General features: G+C 39.3%; 1 protein-coding gene across 1 annotated transcript in view; it reads left to right on the forward strand.

The window, feature by feature from the left end:
- Positions 1-3,577: 3,577 nt before the first annotated feature.
- Positions 3,578-17,758, forward strand: part of nos1 (nitric oxide synthase 1 (neuronal)) — a 46,268-nt gene continuing 32,087 nt past the window's right edge. The window contains exons 1-4 of the mRNA XM_075467389.1: positions 3,578-3,882; positions 7,675-8,430; positions 11,678-11,780; positions 15,650-15,787. Of these exons, the coding sequence (XP_075323504.1) occupies positions 7,730-8,430; positions 11,678-11,780; positions 15,650-15,787 (942 nt within the window). The 5' untranslated portion in view covers positions 3,578-3,882; positions 7,675-7,729. The remainder of the gene's footprint in view (positions 3,883-7,674; positions 8,431-11,677; positions 11,781-15,649; positions 15,788-17,758) is intronic.

Below are 17,758 nucleotides of genomic sequence, written 5' to 3' on the forward strand. Positions count from 1 at the left end.
GGATAAAAAAGAAAGCTACACTAAAAAAGGACGTCTTTATATGACGAGTGAAAAAAATAAAAATAAACTAGAAAGAGCTGTTCCTTTGAAACAGCTGTGAGAATGCATGAGCTGAATTACCTTAATAAAGAAAAATCTTAAAAAGCTAAAAGATTTGAACATTTTAAAATTTGAATGGTGTCTCTAGCTGAAAGTATGCAAAAGTAGTTCAGATTTGAAGGATTTGAAATGATTTGAAGAATTCTAAGGATTTGAAGATAAAATTAAGCTAGAAACAGTTGAAATGGCTGAAAGTATGCTTAAATAATTATATATAAAAAAAAAATGAAAAGCATGGACTGACATGATGGGGATTGAACCCGGGCCACCTGCACGAAAGGCTGGTAGTGTTACCATTAAGCCATTCCGTTGTGTTAAACCCAAAGTGCATTTGACCTAGTTAAAGACTACACAGACAGACACAGAGCTAGCTGCTGCAGCCGCGGGACAAATCTGAGGCGCAGACTGTCTTCTATCGCGTCTTGTGACAAAAGTTGAGCAGCTAGAAAAATAATTTGAACACCATTAGAAGCAGAAGGCTTAGAGGAACTTAGCAAAGCAGTTTTACATCTGTGGAGTCAACTATATTTAAATCGAAGCAGTTTGAAACACTTGAAGCTGGTTGAAAAAGGGCAGATTTCGTCAGAATTTGACAAGTTGTTCAAGCTTAAAGGCTCATAGTTCAAAATCTGTCCATGTGAGGTCTTTAAGAGTTACATTGGCTGAAAGAGGACAAGTTTTCCTACATTTTGAGGTATAATTTGTTTCTCTCAGTTAAACTGTATGAAAGTTATAGTAATTTGTTTGAAAAGTTGAAACTTATCAGCACTGCTGAATGTCTCACTCTAAAATCCAAGAAGGAACTTCATTTTCATATTTTTTAAACTGTCATATTTCAAAATTGGCTGAATATTTTTAAAAGATGAAACAATTGGTAACAGCTGAATGTCTTATGAACATTTTAAAATTTGAATGGTGTCTCTAGGTTAAAGTATGCTGAAGCAGTTACGATTTGAATAGATTTGAAGATTTTGAAGGATTTGAAAGCATTTGAAGATAAGGATTTGGAGAACTTAATTTTCATATTTTTGAAACTGTCATATTTCAAAATTGGCTGAATATTTTTAAAAGATGAAACAATTGGTAATAGCTGAATGTCTTATGAACATTTTAAAATTTGAATGGTGTCTCTAGCTGAAAGTATGCTGAAGCAGTTAAGATTTGAAAGGATTTGAAAGGATTTGAAAGGATTTGAAGAATTTGAAAGGATTTGAAGATTTACCATTACTTTTAATGGGGAAAAAAGTTGAACAAAAAGCTTAATATCTTAAAAAGTTGAAAAGTTAGAAACACCAAAAGTAATAGCAGAAAAGAGCTGAAAGAGCTGAAAATTTTGATACCAAATTTGTTGAAATAGCTCAAAGTATGCTGAAGTAGTTGAATGCCGAAAAACGGCGGAAGAATAATAATAAAGGGAAACAGAAACTTAATAGTGAGAATGCTTAATGCATTCTCACAATAAATAAATATACAAACAAAAAACCTATCCTAGAGCAAAAGATCTATACAGATGGGCTGCAATATTGAGCCATGGCGTAACACATGTCTCAAAAGGAGGGATAGTGGTATAGGTACATCAACATTATACTACTTGTGGATTTAATACTTATAAAAAAAAATTTTGTAGAGTGTGTTTGACATGCGCTAAGCATAAGCCTCAGGGTAATCTGAGGCCGGCTAAAGGTGCTTTCCAGAACCTACCCTTCCAAGTGATTCATATGGATTTTATTGAATTAAATAGAAGTGAGAGAAAAAGGGTTTGTTTAGTCATCATAGATGCATGTTAAAAATGGATAGAATTCTTTTCAACGAAGAATCCAGATGCACTAACTAACAGGAATTCCTGAAAGAAAATATAGTGATAATGGAACTTATGTTGTGAACCAAATTATGAATAGGATTGGACAAATGTTCCACATTGACCTAAAACACCACTGCGCGTACCATCCACAAAGTGCGGGATTAGTAGAAAGGATGAATGGAACAATTAAAAACAGACTAAAGAAATGTATGGAGGAAGCAGGAAGACCATTATCAGTGTTTGGACCTAGTGAAAATGCTTATAAACATAACTAGTTCCTCAGGACTGACACCTTGTGAAACTCTGTTTGGCAGGTCATATAGAATTCCTAATTTTTAGAATACATGGGAATTAAATGATGAAAGTAATCTAGCTGATAATATGAGAACAACGCTAGAATTTAAGACAATAAAAAAACTGATTACTGATTACCGAGGCTTTGCTCACCACTCCCACAGCAGTTAAAATATCTGAAAGAAACACATGGATACACTGGTCTCATTGTAAAAAGATCATTGAGAGTAAGGTTAAGTAGATAGAGGTCTTTGATTCAACTCATGACCCACAGGGAAAGTCCAGACTTCAAAGGAGATGATATGAATTATGATATCGTCCTCTCAATGTCTGGTGAAGATTGACCACAGCCCTGCGACAGTCCTTAGGAGTTAAACAGAGATTTTCTAATTTATTTACAACCTTAGACCGGTGAAAACATGGTTGTGTGAGGAAAGGGAACGCCCCCGCGTGTAGTTGGTGAACGCAGCCAGATGACGTGAGTCAGGTTAGTGATAACGAGCTTTTTGACAGACTTCCAAATAATGTGAATGGTGTGTGGTAATGTTACTTTACTGTTACCTGTTTCAATTTATCCTATTTCAGCTGCAGACCTAGTTCTTAGGTTGAAAACTGTCTTACTTGAATTTTGGAGAGCTAAACAAGAAATGCTTGTTTAAGATCTGACTGATATAGACGCTATAGGGGTTCCTAGAGGAGTCCCAGATGAATACAAACTGGTTGATCAGGTGGCAACAGGTTTTGAGTCATCTCTGTTGGTGGGGTACGATAAACAAAAATGAAGACAGAATCAATTACATCCATCACAACGTGCAGAGGTTAGGTAATATGACACAACATGGGTTTCAAGCAATTGCTGAACAATTGGCTGCATCTTCCCTTATGGCTTTCAGAAGATCATATGGCTCTGGACATGTTGCTGGCTGAACAGGGAGGTTTGTGTGTGATATTTGACGAGCAATGTTGCACATTTATTCCCAATAATACGGCAAAGGATGGCAGCATCACTTTGGGGCCTACGAATCTTGAACTGAAAGAGCACTACCATGTGGGACTCATGGATAGATGCATTTGGGAAGTATAGAACATCAATTTCGTCTGTGTTGATATCTATTGCTGTTTTTCCACTTAGAAATTGATTGTGAATAACAAAGAGTGGATTCAGTTGTACACAGCTGGACGCAAAGTCAAAACTTCTGCTTTTTCTTCCGTTTCCTTCACAGATCGGAAAGATCCTCATCCCTTCCACGTTACTGCAAATAATCACACCGGAAGGCTGGATTCTGCTGCCAGTGACACACCATTTCTTTTCTCCCTCCATCCTCTAGCGGCCTGCTGCAGGCTCATGGGTGCAGTCTGGAATGTAGGAAAGTCGGCTGTTGCATGCTGAGTGATGACGATAGCTGGCTAAACCCACCTGCAGTTCATTTAAATGTCCGCGCACGGCTCCCTCCCAGCTCGTCACAGTGTCTCCTGTCGCTCTGTATTTATAAAGCGCCCCTGTGCGTGGAAAGGCACAAGCATGCCTCGTCTCTAGAGAGGCAGAACGCGTTGCTGCGACTTGGAGACGCTGTTGAGGGCTTGAGAAAGCTGTGCAGCCGCTGCTGAGGTAAAGACGCGGGAGCGCAGGAGTTTTATCCCAACTTCACCGCTGTAGGTCGTTGTGACAGCGACCTTGTTCTCAGGGGGTAAGTTGTTGTTTAAATGATCAGCTCTTGCTTTGTTTCTTTCTTCTTCTTTTTGCGCGTCTGTGGAAATTTAAGCTGCGCATTCCGCTGGTGGATGAACATCTTGCGCTTGAGGACTGATGGAGCGTCCTCAAAGTAATGTACAGAGCTGTTCTTTTTTCTTTCTCTCTCACAGGGGAAAAAAGAAGTAGCCTTAATTTGCAGCCTCGTTGATGTTGGTCTAAATTGTCCCTGCATAACTGTCATTAGAACTTGTTGATGTTGGAAATGAACAATAAATTAAGGGTCGGTAGGAACATCTTGTGCACGTTTTTTCTTTGTTATGCAAGAGAAGACGGCAGAGAAAAATCAAATCAAATCACAGATTTGTGTTACCTGTCCGTGCATTTACAAGCCCTAGATGTTCTAGATGTTCTTGGGGTTGACATTTTTATAAAAAAGAATAATGTCTTTCTGCTTCTTTCAGATGTCAATGTGTCTTGTTTTGGGAAGATTGTTGTCTTCTTGGCAACATCACGCAGTTTTTTCGTAATGTCTTGCCAACAGTTATTAGAGAATTCTGTATTACTGTTGTTGTGGAAAGTGGGGATTCAAAACTTGGCATTTGTTCGTTTTGTCGCCGTTGCAAGCTGAATTATGATACACCCAAAATAACTCACCTGTTTGTTTGACGCACGTCCGGATTAACCTGTAGAACCAATAGAAACCAGAAGACAATAGCCTAGCTTTTTGTCTTTTTGCGCGTATTGTTAATGTTAGCCAATACTGATTTTCCCCTGTTGAGTTCTGTTGTTTTTGTTCACCGAAGCAAAGTCATGCTACGGGCGTGCACCATATTCAGTGCAGTTTAAACTTTTAGCTTTTGTGGCCTGTCGAAACAGTGGTCAGATTTCTAAATAAACCTTTGCTTCATGTTGGTAGACCAAGAAGTTCTGCACAAGTTGAAATGATCAGGATAAAAATGAGAAATAAGTGATTGTTTTAATCCAAATGCGCAAATTCTACCTCTCTGAAAACGAATGACTGCCAAACTGCTCAGGATTATGTCTCTTTTTAAAGTTTACCAAAGACAGAAATCGAGAATGACCATTTTTTTTTTTAACAAAAAGCAGTATCTGAATGACTGGATTATGACAGCAGATGATGTAACTGGCTGTGTGTAATGATTATCTAATGTCTGTATATGTACACTTCTTTCTTAGTGATCTGTAGCAGTTGCCACATGGCGGCTACATGACCAATAGTCCTAATTAATGCATGCACGCTTTTAGTGGTGGAGTTACACTTGATATTTTAATCCCTGATAGTCGACCATGACCAGACGCTGCAGCATTCTTAGAAAATACTCTAATCCCCAAAGTCAGATCAGATTTACAAAAATGTCCATTTTCAGTTGCTGGCAATTTTTAAAATTATTATTATTATTTTTTATCTCAGCGTGAAAAAACTACGGATTGGGTGGATGTGGGGGTTCGAACTTATTCATGTGCCAGAGTTCACACAACATTAATGACTAAGCGCCACTTTTTTCCCCTAAAGTCACGAACAGAGGACCTAATGAATCTATGAGTTCACGTATACTTCCAAAAATGTACGAGGATATGCTGATGAATTGATGGGACAACGTTTGTTCCCGCGATCATTGAGAGACTTGAAATGAGGTTCTGGATAAGTTGGATCTTATCGCGTGCAATCAAGGGTTTTCCCTCTCTCAGAGGAAAAGACGTCAAAACCCTCTCTCTGAGATGTTTAAGCAGATAATAAACGTCGGGCGAGCAGCATCCTCGAGCTGTTGTGGAGGCTGTGCGTTGACCTTGGTGCTGAATTGTTCCTGCTGCGCGCATGTGCCTGCCCACCTGCACCGACCGCAGAGCGGGCGCACAGCTTCTCTCGCGTTCTCTGACATTCCAGACGACGCCGCCCACGCGGCCAGATGCAACCATTTCAAACTTATTTCCTTGTTGTGGTTTTGCATTAGAATGAAGTAAAACGCATCAACGTAGAGTAGAACTCGGTCAGCACAAGCAGCGGGGGCTTTAGTCTCGTGCGTTTTTGTTTTTTTTCGCCGTGATTATGCAAAGACATAGCCCACCACATGATTAAAAGAAAACCCTCAAACACTTATGAGAGACATGTTGGTTTTTCCTCTAAATAGCTTAAATCACTATACCTGCTCCTCTGAACTCCATCTATTCTTAAACTGTTCAGTCTCTCAACCGTGAACAAGTTCGCTCTTTTCTATTATAAGTGCCTCTCAAGCAGACGACTTACTGAAAACTTGAAATGACTAAAAAATTGTCCAAAGCAAAAAGGAATGTAATTTTTTCCTCTTGAGGATAGAGAGCCAATGATAATGCATAACTATGAGCAGCAAATCTGCCTTCTAAAATGTTCTAAATGAGCATCCAAACCATTAAAAAGACTCTATCTAAATGTCTCATTATGCTGAATGATCTATCCTGTCCGTTGGTTTGTCAATCTATAAAGTTTTTCTACACTCATTATTTTTTGTCAAAAATCTTAAAATTCTTTAACTGCACCTGTTAGATAAAGGTTAAGAGTTAACAGTTGATCATTTTCCTTTGGAATTAAAGGAAATATGTGCAACAGTACAAAAAAAATGCTTAAATGTTCATCCCTAAAAGAAACAAATGGCAGTGGCTCAGGAAATGTTTCTTTTGCAAATGCAGAGGACCCATTTAAGATGGGTGGTGATCTGCTCTTTTTATGTATAGAAGGTTTCCCTTTCAAACAGTCTGATCAATGTTTAGTCGCTCTGATGCAGAGGGTTGCAGAGAGCAGATCATGACAACCCCTTTCGAAAAAATAGTTGGGACATTTTCGAAGATGCACTAAAAACTTAGAATCCAGTTTGTCTGTTGTTCAACCCTTAATTTGACACATACATCCAAATAAATTTCCAGTGTCTTCATTGACCAATTGAATTGTATCAAGAAAAAATAAGCACCTTTGCACCTTTTATCGGGTGTTTTTTTTACTCTTCCTTGACCCGTAGAACGACATGTTTGTTCTTCCTAAAGCAGCTGAAACTCATATGTCCGCTGTCTTTCAGTCCCTCTGAGAGGATTCATGTTCAGAGATCTCTGCTGTATTTTTGCATAGAGTTGATACAGAACTTCCTCCTTGTGTAATAGTGTCGGGTTACATTGGTGGATGTGAAGCCCATGTGGCTATATTGATCACGATGCATAACTGCTTCTCATGCAGTGCTGTGTGAGGGCTTGAAGGTCACCTGCATCCAAAAGTTACCACCATTCTCTGCCCACTGAGATTTTCCCAGACTCCTTGAATCTTTTCACAATATTTTTCACTTTACTCTTATTATTCTTGAATAACTTATTGATGATTCTCTAACCCTGACCCAATCTTGCTTTAAAAGACTAAGCCTTTAGTCTAAGCTCCTTTTATGCCCCTGTGTAGAATCTCCCAGAAAGGTTGTTGCTAGTCTAAAATTCTAGATTTATCTTTTACGAAAACAGTCAGTGGAGACACAGAAAATGACTTATCTGGACTTGTATCTCTCAGATAAACCTTCAAATGAATTAACAAATGACAAGTTAAAGCTTTTTTTCTTTTTGCATTTTATTAACTTCCCAACTTCTCTGGAGGTTTGGGTGATATATTTTGCATTTGACACATAATAGGGCACAATAATCAGTGTAAAAAAAAAACCTATTTGAATGATGTTAAATCAACACAAACTAATTTTCTCCACAACTGTTTCCCCTCCCCCTTGTTCTCTCTTTTTTTTTTTTTTTGGATGCTTTTCAGAAACATCCCTGGGGACGCACATACACGGAAGCACACACATTCACTCACAGGCATAATGCAAGAGTCGGAGCCCACAGTATGCCAGCTGCAGCCCAATATCATCTCAGTACGCCTTTTCAAGAGGAAGGTTGGCGGTTTGGGCTTTCTGGTGAAGCAGAGGGTGTCCAAGCCGCCTGTCATTGTGTCAGACCTCATTCGCGGCGGAGCAGCAGAAGAGTGTGGCTTGGTGCAGGTGGGCGACATCGTGTTGGCTGTCAACAACAAGCCCCTGGTGGACCTCTCATATGAGCGGGCATTGGAGACTCTCAAGAATGTGTCGCCAGAGAGCCATGCCGTGCTCATCCTCCGCGGGCCTGAGGGCTTTACCACCCACCTGGAGACCACCCTATCAGGAGATGGCCGCCAGCGCACGGTGAGGATCACACGCCCTGCCTTCCCTCAAAAGTCCTACGATCAGTGGTCGCCTCTCAGCGCATACAGCCCAGGGCAGCAGCAGCAGCTCAACAGGGAGCCCCAGCTTAGGGCCATTGAGAACCTGTCCTCTCCATCCATCACCCAGGCCCTCCAGCAAAGAGGTGGCGTGCAGGGTCAGGACGGGGGCCGCGGAGCTCTCCTGTGCAACGGGCTGGAGGAGAACAACGAGCTGCTTAAGGAGATCGAACCAGTGCTGCGCCTCATCAAAAACAGCAAAAAGGAGATTAATGGAGAAGGCCAGAGGAATGCTGGGAGAAGAGATGCAGAGATTCAAGTGGCATGGTAATTTGTGATGCTACATTATTGATCCCTTATTTTAACTGTCTTCTTCCTCAATCATTGTACCCCAGATAGAGCCACAACTCTCAAGAGGTTTTTTTTCTCTTGATTGCCAGTAGCCTGCACCTAGGCCTGTGAACAAAAGTATCCCTTTTCACTTTGCCACCCCGCAGTATCTGACCAACCTGACACATCTGTGTTACATTAGCAATAATATACAGGCTGCCATTTCTATGACTCAGGCCCCATCCACACGTAGCCGGGTATCTGCTAAAACAAATATATTTTTCTACGTTTGGACCTGTCATCCACATGAAAACGCATAAAAACGCATCGTAAACGAATGTTTTTAAAAACTCCGGGCAAAGTGAAGATTTTTGAAAACTTTGTTTGTGCAGCTGCGTGTAGACAGAGATAACCGGAGTTTTGCGTTTTCGAACGTCACAATATCGGTTTTAAAAATACCCGGCTACGTGTGTACATAGCCACAATGTGCAGCGGTAAGTAATTAGTGTCTGCATGCTGGCCTCTGGAAAACCTCACCTGAAAGGACATTACTAAAATTTGTCAGCTGTTTTACTTGTACTCACAAAATAAGCTATGAAGTTGAATGTCTTGACACAGTTTGACAGTTTTTCACACTTATTATAAAGCTGAATAACAAGAAGTTGGTAGTTAGGCCCAAGATGGCAAGAGAAAAAAAAACACATATCTGATAATTTGCATATTTCAGAATGTCATTTCAGTCTGCATTTATTTGAATAAATTTTGCCACAATTCAGACATATGGAATACATGTGCTTTATCGGTATTCGATGTTAGTCCCTATGATAATGCAACATTACAGTACCTAATTAACATATTTCAACTGAAAACTTGTCACAAAGTTATGATCCTTTGCCAGTTTACGAGAGATCCAAACTTCTCCCAAGCAGCCGAAAGTCAAATGGTAGTGTTTCAGCAGCATGGTAATGAAGAGGCGTAAAACTGGTAACAGTTATGTATATTTGAAATGCCTTCTTTTAAAGATTGAATCTGAAGACTCATAGATGCTGCACTTAGAATACTCGTTGTGTGTTTAAGTATTCATTTCACAAGGGTTCTCAGGCAGAGCCAATATTCTACCTCCAGTTTAGACTAAACGGTCTGCACAGTGTACTGTTGTTATTGGCGTCTCAATTACCTGCCATTGTACTCCCACGACCAATTGAAATCTAATTTCAGGCCACAGTCTGCTTAGATCAATATCTCTTTTTTGAGCAACTCATGCACATCCCTATCTCTTTCATGGATAATGACTTATTCGTTGCTTTTTAAGGATACACATGCTTTGAAAAAAAGGCATGAAAAGTCTTGCTTGAATGGCCTTTACGAACGGGACCAGACAAGTTTACAGGAATGGGATCTAAAACGATATTTGATTGAATAGACGGTTTTAAAATCGTGTGTTGTGAGGAAGTGTGTGAGAGACCTGGTTGAAGCAAAGCATTGTGATGAAGTGAGCAGGAAAAACAGAATCTGCTTTAATCCGCTAAATCCAAGGCTGAATTGTGCTTCCCTCAGAGGAGGTTGTTGTCCTTGTCCCCAGTACAAGGCTATAGTTTTGGGTCTTGCCCTTCCAGTTCAAACTAACCGATCAGGGCAGACGTGTAGACTGAGGTTAACAAATGCTGCATTTGGTGGACACTGCAGTGGGAAGGCAGAATGCAAAATCCTTTTCAACTCACAAGGGCTAGGAGAGAAAAAAACATGGCAGCCTGCCTTCAGGTTTGTTTTGTTGCTTCGCCAATAATAGTCAGGTTGATAGATGAGCTAAATATGAACTAAAGGTATAAGATGTGTTTGTTTTATGATGTGAAAATCATTAAAAAGGATGTTGTGCTTCTTTTGTAAGTTGCCTTTTTGGGAGAGCAGGGCACTGAAATAAAATGAGTCTGGAGTGAGAAGTCTTTAAAGACTTCAATTGACATCTGAGTTACTAACGAAGACATTTCTCTTGTGTTTATTTTGATTTTTGTGAGTCAGAGATCAGAAACTCAGAGTTTCCAGTTATCGGTAAATGCAGCAAAAGTTAACAACAAATGCAACCAATTTTCTATTTTTTGTACCTCCTAGCACAACTTTCAGAGTTTAATATTTCAATGGGAGATGTGATTCCTGTGTTCAACACAGTGTGTTTAACCAACACCTTGCTGACATTTGTTCAGCAATGACACTGAGTCAGCTAATATTATTTCATATGTCTTAGGTAAATACAGGAAGACTTAAATTGAAAAGCTTAAGAAGGATGTTAATGTGAAGAAAATAGTCAATTGCAGAAGACTGTTTTGAATAATGTTGTAATGACCCTTTGTCAGGAAGGAAAAAGCAGAATATAATGAGACATTTTCAGAAGAGACGCAGGTATATTTTTACCCGTCAGCATGAGTTGGATGAGGCTATGACTGTCAGCACTGATGGAAAAAGTACTCATGTAATCTCCCTTTTTCTGCAAGTTTGAACTCCACCTCCAAATTGTGTTGATGAATATGCTCTTGCAAACTGCAGCAAGAGATACAGTGTGAAAGGGAACAAGGATGACGGTGGGGATTTACAATAAGCACGGGCACGTGCTCGTGAGGGTGGGAGGGTGAGTGTGAACGACGGTAGGAGGCAAAATGTGTGTGGGTGTTTTCGATTGAAGGGATGCAAAATTCAACATGGAGATGAGTTTGCCGTATGTGTCTCTTGTGTGGTTTGTCAAGGTGGCAGCTCATGAATCTCCCCTCCCCCTTTTCATTCAGTCTATTAGGATCATCTTGTCACAGCTCATACGAAGATCTTTCATTTTTTTATGTCTTTCGCCTTTTGTCTTTGCAGGATGAATGGCAGCTGCTTGTATGGTGTCATCTCGATTCATCATGTTTACATAACTGTACATCTGTTTGAATCTGTGACTTAAGACGACATGCAAAACAGAATTTTAAACTCAATCTTGAGCAACTGAAATCAAATATATGCAATGTCAGCACACCCTCTGCAGTTAACTTTTAGATCTCTTTTTTTTTTTTTTTTTTTTGGTGGGTCAGATTGCACATCTACTTGTCTTTGTGAAACAGAAAGAAAGGAGGCTTGTTTGCTGTCTGCGTTTTTATGAGTGTGCACGAGTGCGTGTGCATGGTTTGACTGGGGGTTTTAAACTGAAATTAGAGAGTAGTTTGTACCAGATGCGAGTTCACACACCTGACAGAAAATTGTTGATGACTTCTAGGGACCTCGGCGTGGGAAATGGCACACCTCCCCAGCTGGTGCCAGATAATGACAGACTGCTGGAAAACATGCCGGTGGTGCACAACAACATTCACGATGATCAGGTAAAAACTAAACACATTATCAATCCTTGAAAGACTTTGGAGTGAAAGAGGTCATGTGTACGAATCAGTCTGTCCAGCTCAACTTGTCTGCATCAACAAGTTAAAGATATTTCACTCCTCTCTTTGAGTGAATGTTTGTGCCGAAGCAAGCTTGCTCAGAATAAATCTGGAGCTGTATAATGCACATGAATCCATGGCTGCCTCGTCTAACTAGTTGGCTTTCTACAATCATCAAAACTATTGGCTCATTCAAATTCAGCGTGCTTATCCGTGTTACAGCTTTCCACATTCGATCCGATCACCTCACCATTAGATCCCTCCGGCTGCAAGCTGGTGCGGCATTAAATCCGGCTTATGCCTTCCGAACTGAGGGTCTTGTCACAGGTCTGAGTGTCTTTAACGGGGATGCCGTTGTAATCTGTACATGGTCTACCTAATACATCCACTTCTGACATCGCTCAAGCCCTCATAAATGGAACCGGATGTGGTAAAAGGATTCCAGGAGGCCTAGTGAGTGCATGCAGCTGCTTATCTGCTTCTCTCCATTAAATGTGGCCATTCTTTGTGATCCAGCCTGTCAGAGCTGCAAAGAAGGGAGCGCTACTGTGGATGATTATAGTGAGTTTGTGAGTTGGATCTCCCCTCTTGTATCTACTTGTTTAAAATTATGTTTGGGTCTTGCAATCAGTGGATTTATGTGCATTGACTCATGCAGTAAGAAAACACCCCAAATTGGTTTTGATAGAGGCTGAGACCCCCTTTGATGGTTAATTTTTAGGGCTTTAATTTGATGGACTTGTCAGATACCAAACTAATCAGAAAAAAAAAAATTAATAAGTAAATGTTTTCAGAAAATTCCATTAAAATATACAAGGATTTCAGATTTCAGATTGATAATCTGCTAATTAGTTTTCTCACTTCTGGATAATAAATGATACAGGAGCCTCTGCTTCTGTAAAGTTAGGGTTAATTAGCTTATTGTAAAGGAAAGGCTGCTGGAGACACTACCTCTAAAAAAAAGTAATGAAGCATAAAATAAAACGTCCTTCTCTACTTCAGCTTTTCCACGTCATGGTTTAATCATCACTGAATAAACACGTTAGTTGTAAAAACAGAAATCTACTTGTCTTCAGAACCATATAAATATTTATCTAATGGCATTGGCAGTTTTGCCACTTTACTTCTGTCGTCTCATGTTCATTATCTCAATTTCGCATCAGAGGTTTTAATTGATGGGTGTATGAGGAAGTTTCACTGAACAACTGCATTTACCAGAAATTTTCATCAGATTGACTTTTATTATCTTCATTTCTTGCACCATGGATCCTGCCTTCTTAAATCAATGCCTTATTCTTCACATTGAGCAGAATAACTGGGTCATTTAAACAGCTGGAGCCTCATGTTTTAGTTAATTATTTATTACCCAGTGTTATGTCTTGGTTCTAGCTTGGTTCACTAAGCCATACAGTTTGCTTTAACACATCCAACTGACAAATTTTGGACCCTTAAAGGCATAGTTTGGGTTTTTGAACTGAGATTGTGTGGCATAGTCAAGAGTGGTTACCTTCAGTTGGCAACGGTCAGAGCCCCCCTCTGTTTGGCATGGAGAATTTCTCATTGGGGAACCAAACAAACAGCTACTGATCAGCGGCAGGCATCTTTTGGTTGAGAAAACGGTGACAAAGTAAACAACAGTCTGATGCAATAGTGGCGTGTTGTTAGAAGAAAAATCTATAATGTAGGTTTTGTCGAAACCGCTATGACATTTCTAAGGTTTGAGTTGTTTTAAATGTCTGAAAATTCCTCCTCTTTTGCCCCTGCCCTGTTCTGCTTGATTATGTACACAGTAACCTTACTTGTAATTTTGAAGTAGCCCATATTGGTACATGTCTTTTGTGGACACCCAAATCAGACAGCCCACTAAAAATATATAAATTTTTTTGTACATTAAGAGGTAGTGATTGTCCATCAGTCAGAAGGTTGCTGGTTTAATCCCCATCTTTCCAAGTTCACATGTTTTGCTATGTGTTCCTCATTTGTAAGGTACTGTAGATACATGCACATGTTCCATAAATGCAATGTAATCTGCATCACGTTGTTTTCCCTGACTGGCATGCCCCTGAAAGAGACCAGTGGCATGTCCTGATTCTGTTTAGTAACAATGGGAGAAGTGAAATTCTTTCACTTGACAGTCTCTGTCCTGTTTACTAGACCTGTTTTACACAAGCCACATGGATCTTTGGCAACAACCTGAAACTATATTGGTATAAAACTAACTACTTTGGAGAATATTTTTCAAAAAAGCTCAAGATAAGAACCAAATATTAAGTAGATATGTGTTGATTTTAATATCTTCTCAGTTTCCATCTCATTTTTGCAGATGAAATTTATTAATGCAAATCCAAACACCCCAATACCTATTCAATCTGTTGGCCAAGACTAAAACTTGTTATCTGGTAGTTGTAGGGAATCTTTGCTTTGTGCTTAGCGTCCCTTAGTGCTCATTGAAACCAAAATGAAAATGAGTCATTCTGTTCAGCAACCTCTGGAGACAACACTGAAAAATATGTTGGATATCACGAGATGCTCCACATCCAAACAATGCACACATTTAACAAAAAGTTAACTGGATCATCTGTTGAAAATCAAATCTATCTCTTAATATCTTTGTTGATTTACTTCCCTTCATTCACTGTTTTTTTTTTATCTTTTTATTAGTCATTTTGACATTTAAAACACGCATCATAGCCAATGTATAAATTACACAAAAAGTACACTGACATTCACAAGTTGAGGATTGAAGGTTGGAGTGAACAGACTTTTTCAAAAACTTTGAGTGGTATTAAAAGAAAAAAAGTCACTTTTGTGAAATGTAAATGCCAAAGCTGTCCTCCAGTCAGCCAGCAACAAGCCTTACATTTTTATGTATGTCAGAAAATCATATTTCTCCACATCAGATTCCCTTTGCTGGCTTGACTAAGTCTCTTTACGGTACAATGATCCTGTCCACAACTCAGTGCCAATCATGTATCTTTTCTGAGCCGCACAGTGGGGATTACCCCTGCTGGAACATGAACTTGGGAACAGAGGTTTGTACTCTTGCTGTGTGTAAAATTCAAACTCAGTACAAACCACCTGAATCCTCTCTGCTGTTGAGCGGACATAAAATGGCTGTAATACTCAACCAGCGTACCACTGTTGGTATTCATCTCCCCAGCAAACATGGTGATTGTCTCCCTGTTGTTCAGAAGCTGCTCCACTGTGTAATTAACAATGCCGTGGGAGATGATGAAAGAGCTTTCGAGGTGCGCCATTGATTACTCTGATCTGTAGCAATCACTCTCTACTTTTCTCCAGGAACGTTTACTGTTGGCTTTGGGGTTAAATTGCAGTCATTCATCAGTCAATAGCTACTTATTGAAAAACTCACTGAGGCGAGAGTTAGTTTACGTGCTGAGCGCTTTTATCCTGGGTTGGAAAATAAAACAGAATTGAAGCAGGAAAAGAATGCAGGTGGTTTTTGTAATTGTTTCTGATTTCATAAGTGAGCGTGGTAGCCGATTTACCCAGAGAATAAGTACATTTCTGTGTGAAGCATTTCAGCTGAAATCCCCCTCAAATGCTCCCAGATAATACATGTTATTTCTATCTTGAGCTCTTCCGTCAATGTCCAGTTATTGCACTCAAATTGATTTCCTTGCAGTGGGAGGGCTGCGTTACTTTTCAGCTTTCTTCAGTACGACTTCAAGTCATAAACGACTTATATTGCTTGCACCAAAAGTGTCGCAAAGGTCAGAAACTATTAGCTAGTTACAGTGGAACAGCATGAAATAATGACTCATTTGTAAATTTCTGTGTGCTATTTGCAGCCTCCGGCCCAGGGCAGGACCTCACCCATTAAATCAATGCAGAATGGCAGCCCCTCCAAATGCCCCCGCTTTATCAAGATAAAGAACTGGGAGACTGGCACACTCTACAGCGACGTACTCCATCACAGTTCCAGCAAGGTAAGGCATATGGAAACTATTTCAATTAATACCTGGATAAAGCTTCAGCTCCAGCATTCATGTTGTCACTGTGGCAACCATTGTGGCAAGCTTGAGGAAGATTTTGATATTATGATTCAAGTCATTTTATAATGGCTGCTCTAGACAGGAAGTATTGAAGTGGAATAAAGGCTGCAGAGTGTCTTTCATGTCCTGCCAGATGAAAATACACAAGTTTAAGAAAAATGGAGCAGTAAAAATAAATGAATGTAAATTGAAAACAAAAAGGAGAAGGATTGTGCTCATATGAATCCAATTTGATAAAAAAAAATCATATAAATGGAGACATGTTTTATATTTTCCCATCATTCACAATTTTCACTGTCTCAGGAAAGTAGCCAAATGCTGCAGCCAAAAAATACTGAAAGCGGCAAATAAAGGGGAAAAAAAACAGTGGAGGTCTGGGTCTTTGTAGAAAAAGACACCACAGCACATCTGGATATGAAATGCCTGAAAGGATTACTATTGTATTGTCATTTGCTATTTGGGAACACGTTTATTAGTCTGGCTTTAAATGATATTGAGGAATTATTTAATGAAACACATGTACCTTAACAAATCCAAACCTATATATATAAAAAAAGAGAGAAACATGATTGAACATTGAGAGGCTTGATTACAGGACTATTAAATTGAACTGTAAACCAGTATGTCCTAGAATGGTTTCCATTGTTCTTGTCACTAAATAAAATAAACAAAAAACATTGGATTTTCAAAGGCAGATGTCAATTGTAGTGCAGAACAACAATTAATTCAATAGCACTAGCACATGAGACACAAATTGCGGTACTTGGATTAACATTTATCTGAGACAATTGTGTCTGACTTGTCAGTTTGCTTAAGCAGATGTACAGCACACTGTCTGCAGTGTACTTAAGTTAAAAAAAAGTTTTAATTAAATAAATGTTCAGATGTAATTCTATCACAGTAACTGCTTTAAAAAAGCTGCCTGAACTTCATTTGATGTAAGTCGAAAATCTAAAACTGCAAAAAAAATACGCACCTCCCAATTACTCAGTTAGTCACTTTACCAAGATGGTAAAGTTGGAGCTATTTGTACATTTAAGGATTAAAACTGACTGTGTGAATGCTTAGGGTGAAAGAGGAATGTTCTCATTTGTCAAATATAAGTGCACAAAAACTTGTTATGCCATTTGTTGATATCCTCTTTTAGAGAATAAACATGATGCAAGAGTGCCACTACAGGGATAACAGAAATTACAGGCTAACAATGCAACTGCCAAACAGACAGGGGCCCTGTTTGGACTGTAAGGTTTTGCAAAAACATGTAAAGATTGAGATCAACCAACAAGAGCGAGAGACATAATACTGTATCTAAATATTTTTTTTTTAACCCTAACCTAAAGGCAGATGAAAATCAGATATGTTTCGGTTGACTGAACAAACATTAAGTGGGCAGACTTACTAAAACATAATTTGCAAGTCAAGTAGACTGAGGTATAATAGCGCAGCATGGCGTGCTATTTCCCTGCTTCTCACTAACTATTCATACATTAGAGAGCTCATGCCTGAACTGTTGGTGATTCATCTCATTACTAATTAGCCAGAAAGCAGGGGGTTAGATAAATCTAGGTGAAGCTCATGAACCAACGAGTGCCTCAGAATAAACCTACATATCACTGACATGCCGTGTGGGGACAGCTCACACAGTCATGCTGTGACTTACTAATTAAGGAAAAAAAAAAAGCTCTGAGAGATTAAATGTGGGATATTTACAGGATGTTTTTGCTTAATTCACTTTATGAATCTGTTACAACTTACACTGACACTAGCAATAAAAAAAAAACGTTCAATCACCATTAAGAAACCAATGCTGATTGTTTTTGCCAGAAACGGGCTACTACAAGGCTGAAGTGGGACTCATTTTCATTCCAGGCGACCGACAAATTGGATGAATGAAATTTTTCAATT

This window comes from Odontesthes bonariensis, chromosome 6 (genome assembly GCF_027942865.1).
Source record: "Odontesthes bonariensis isolate fOdoBon6 chromosome 6, fOdoBon6.hap1, whole genome shotgun sequence".
In the NCBI taxonomy this organism is placed as follows: domain Eukaryota; kingdom Metazoa; phylum Chordata; class Actinopteri; order Atheriniformes; family Atherinopsidae; genus Odontesthes; species Odontesthes bonariensis.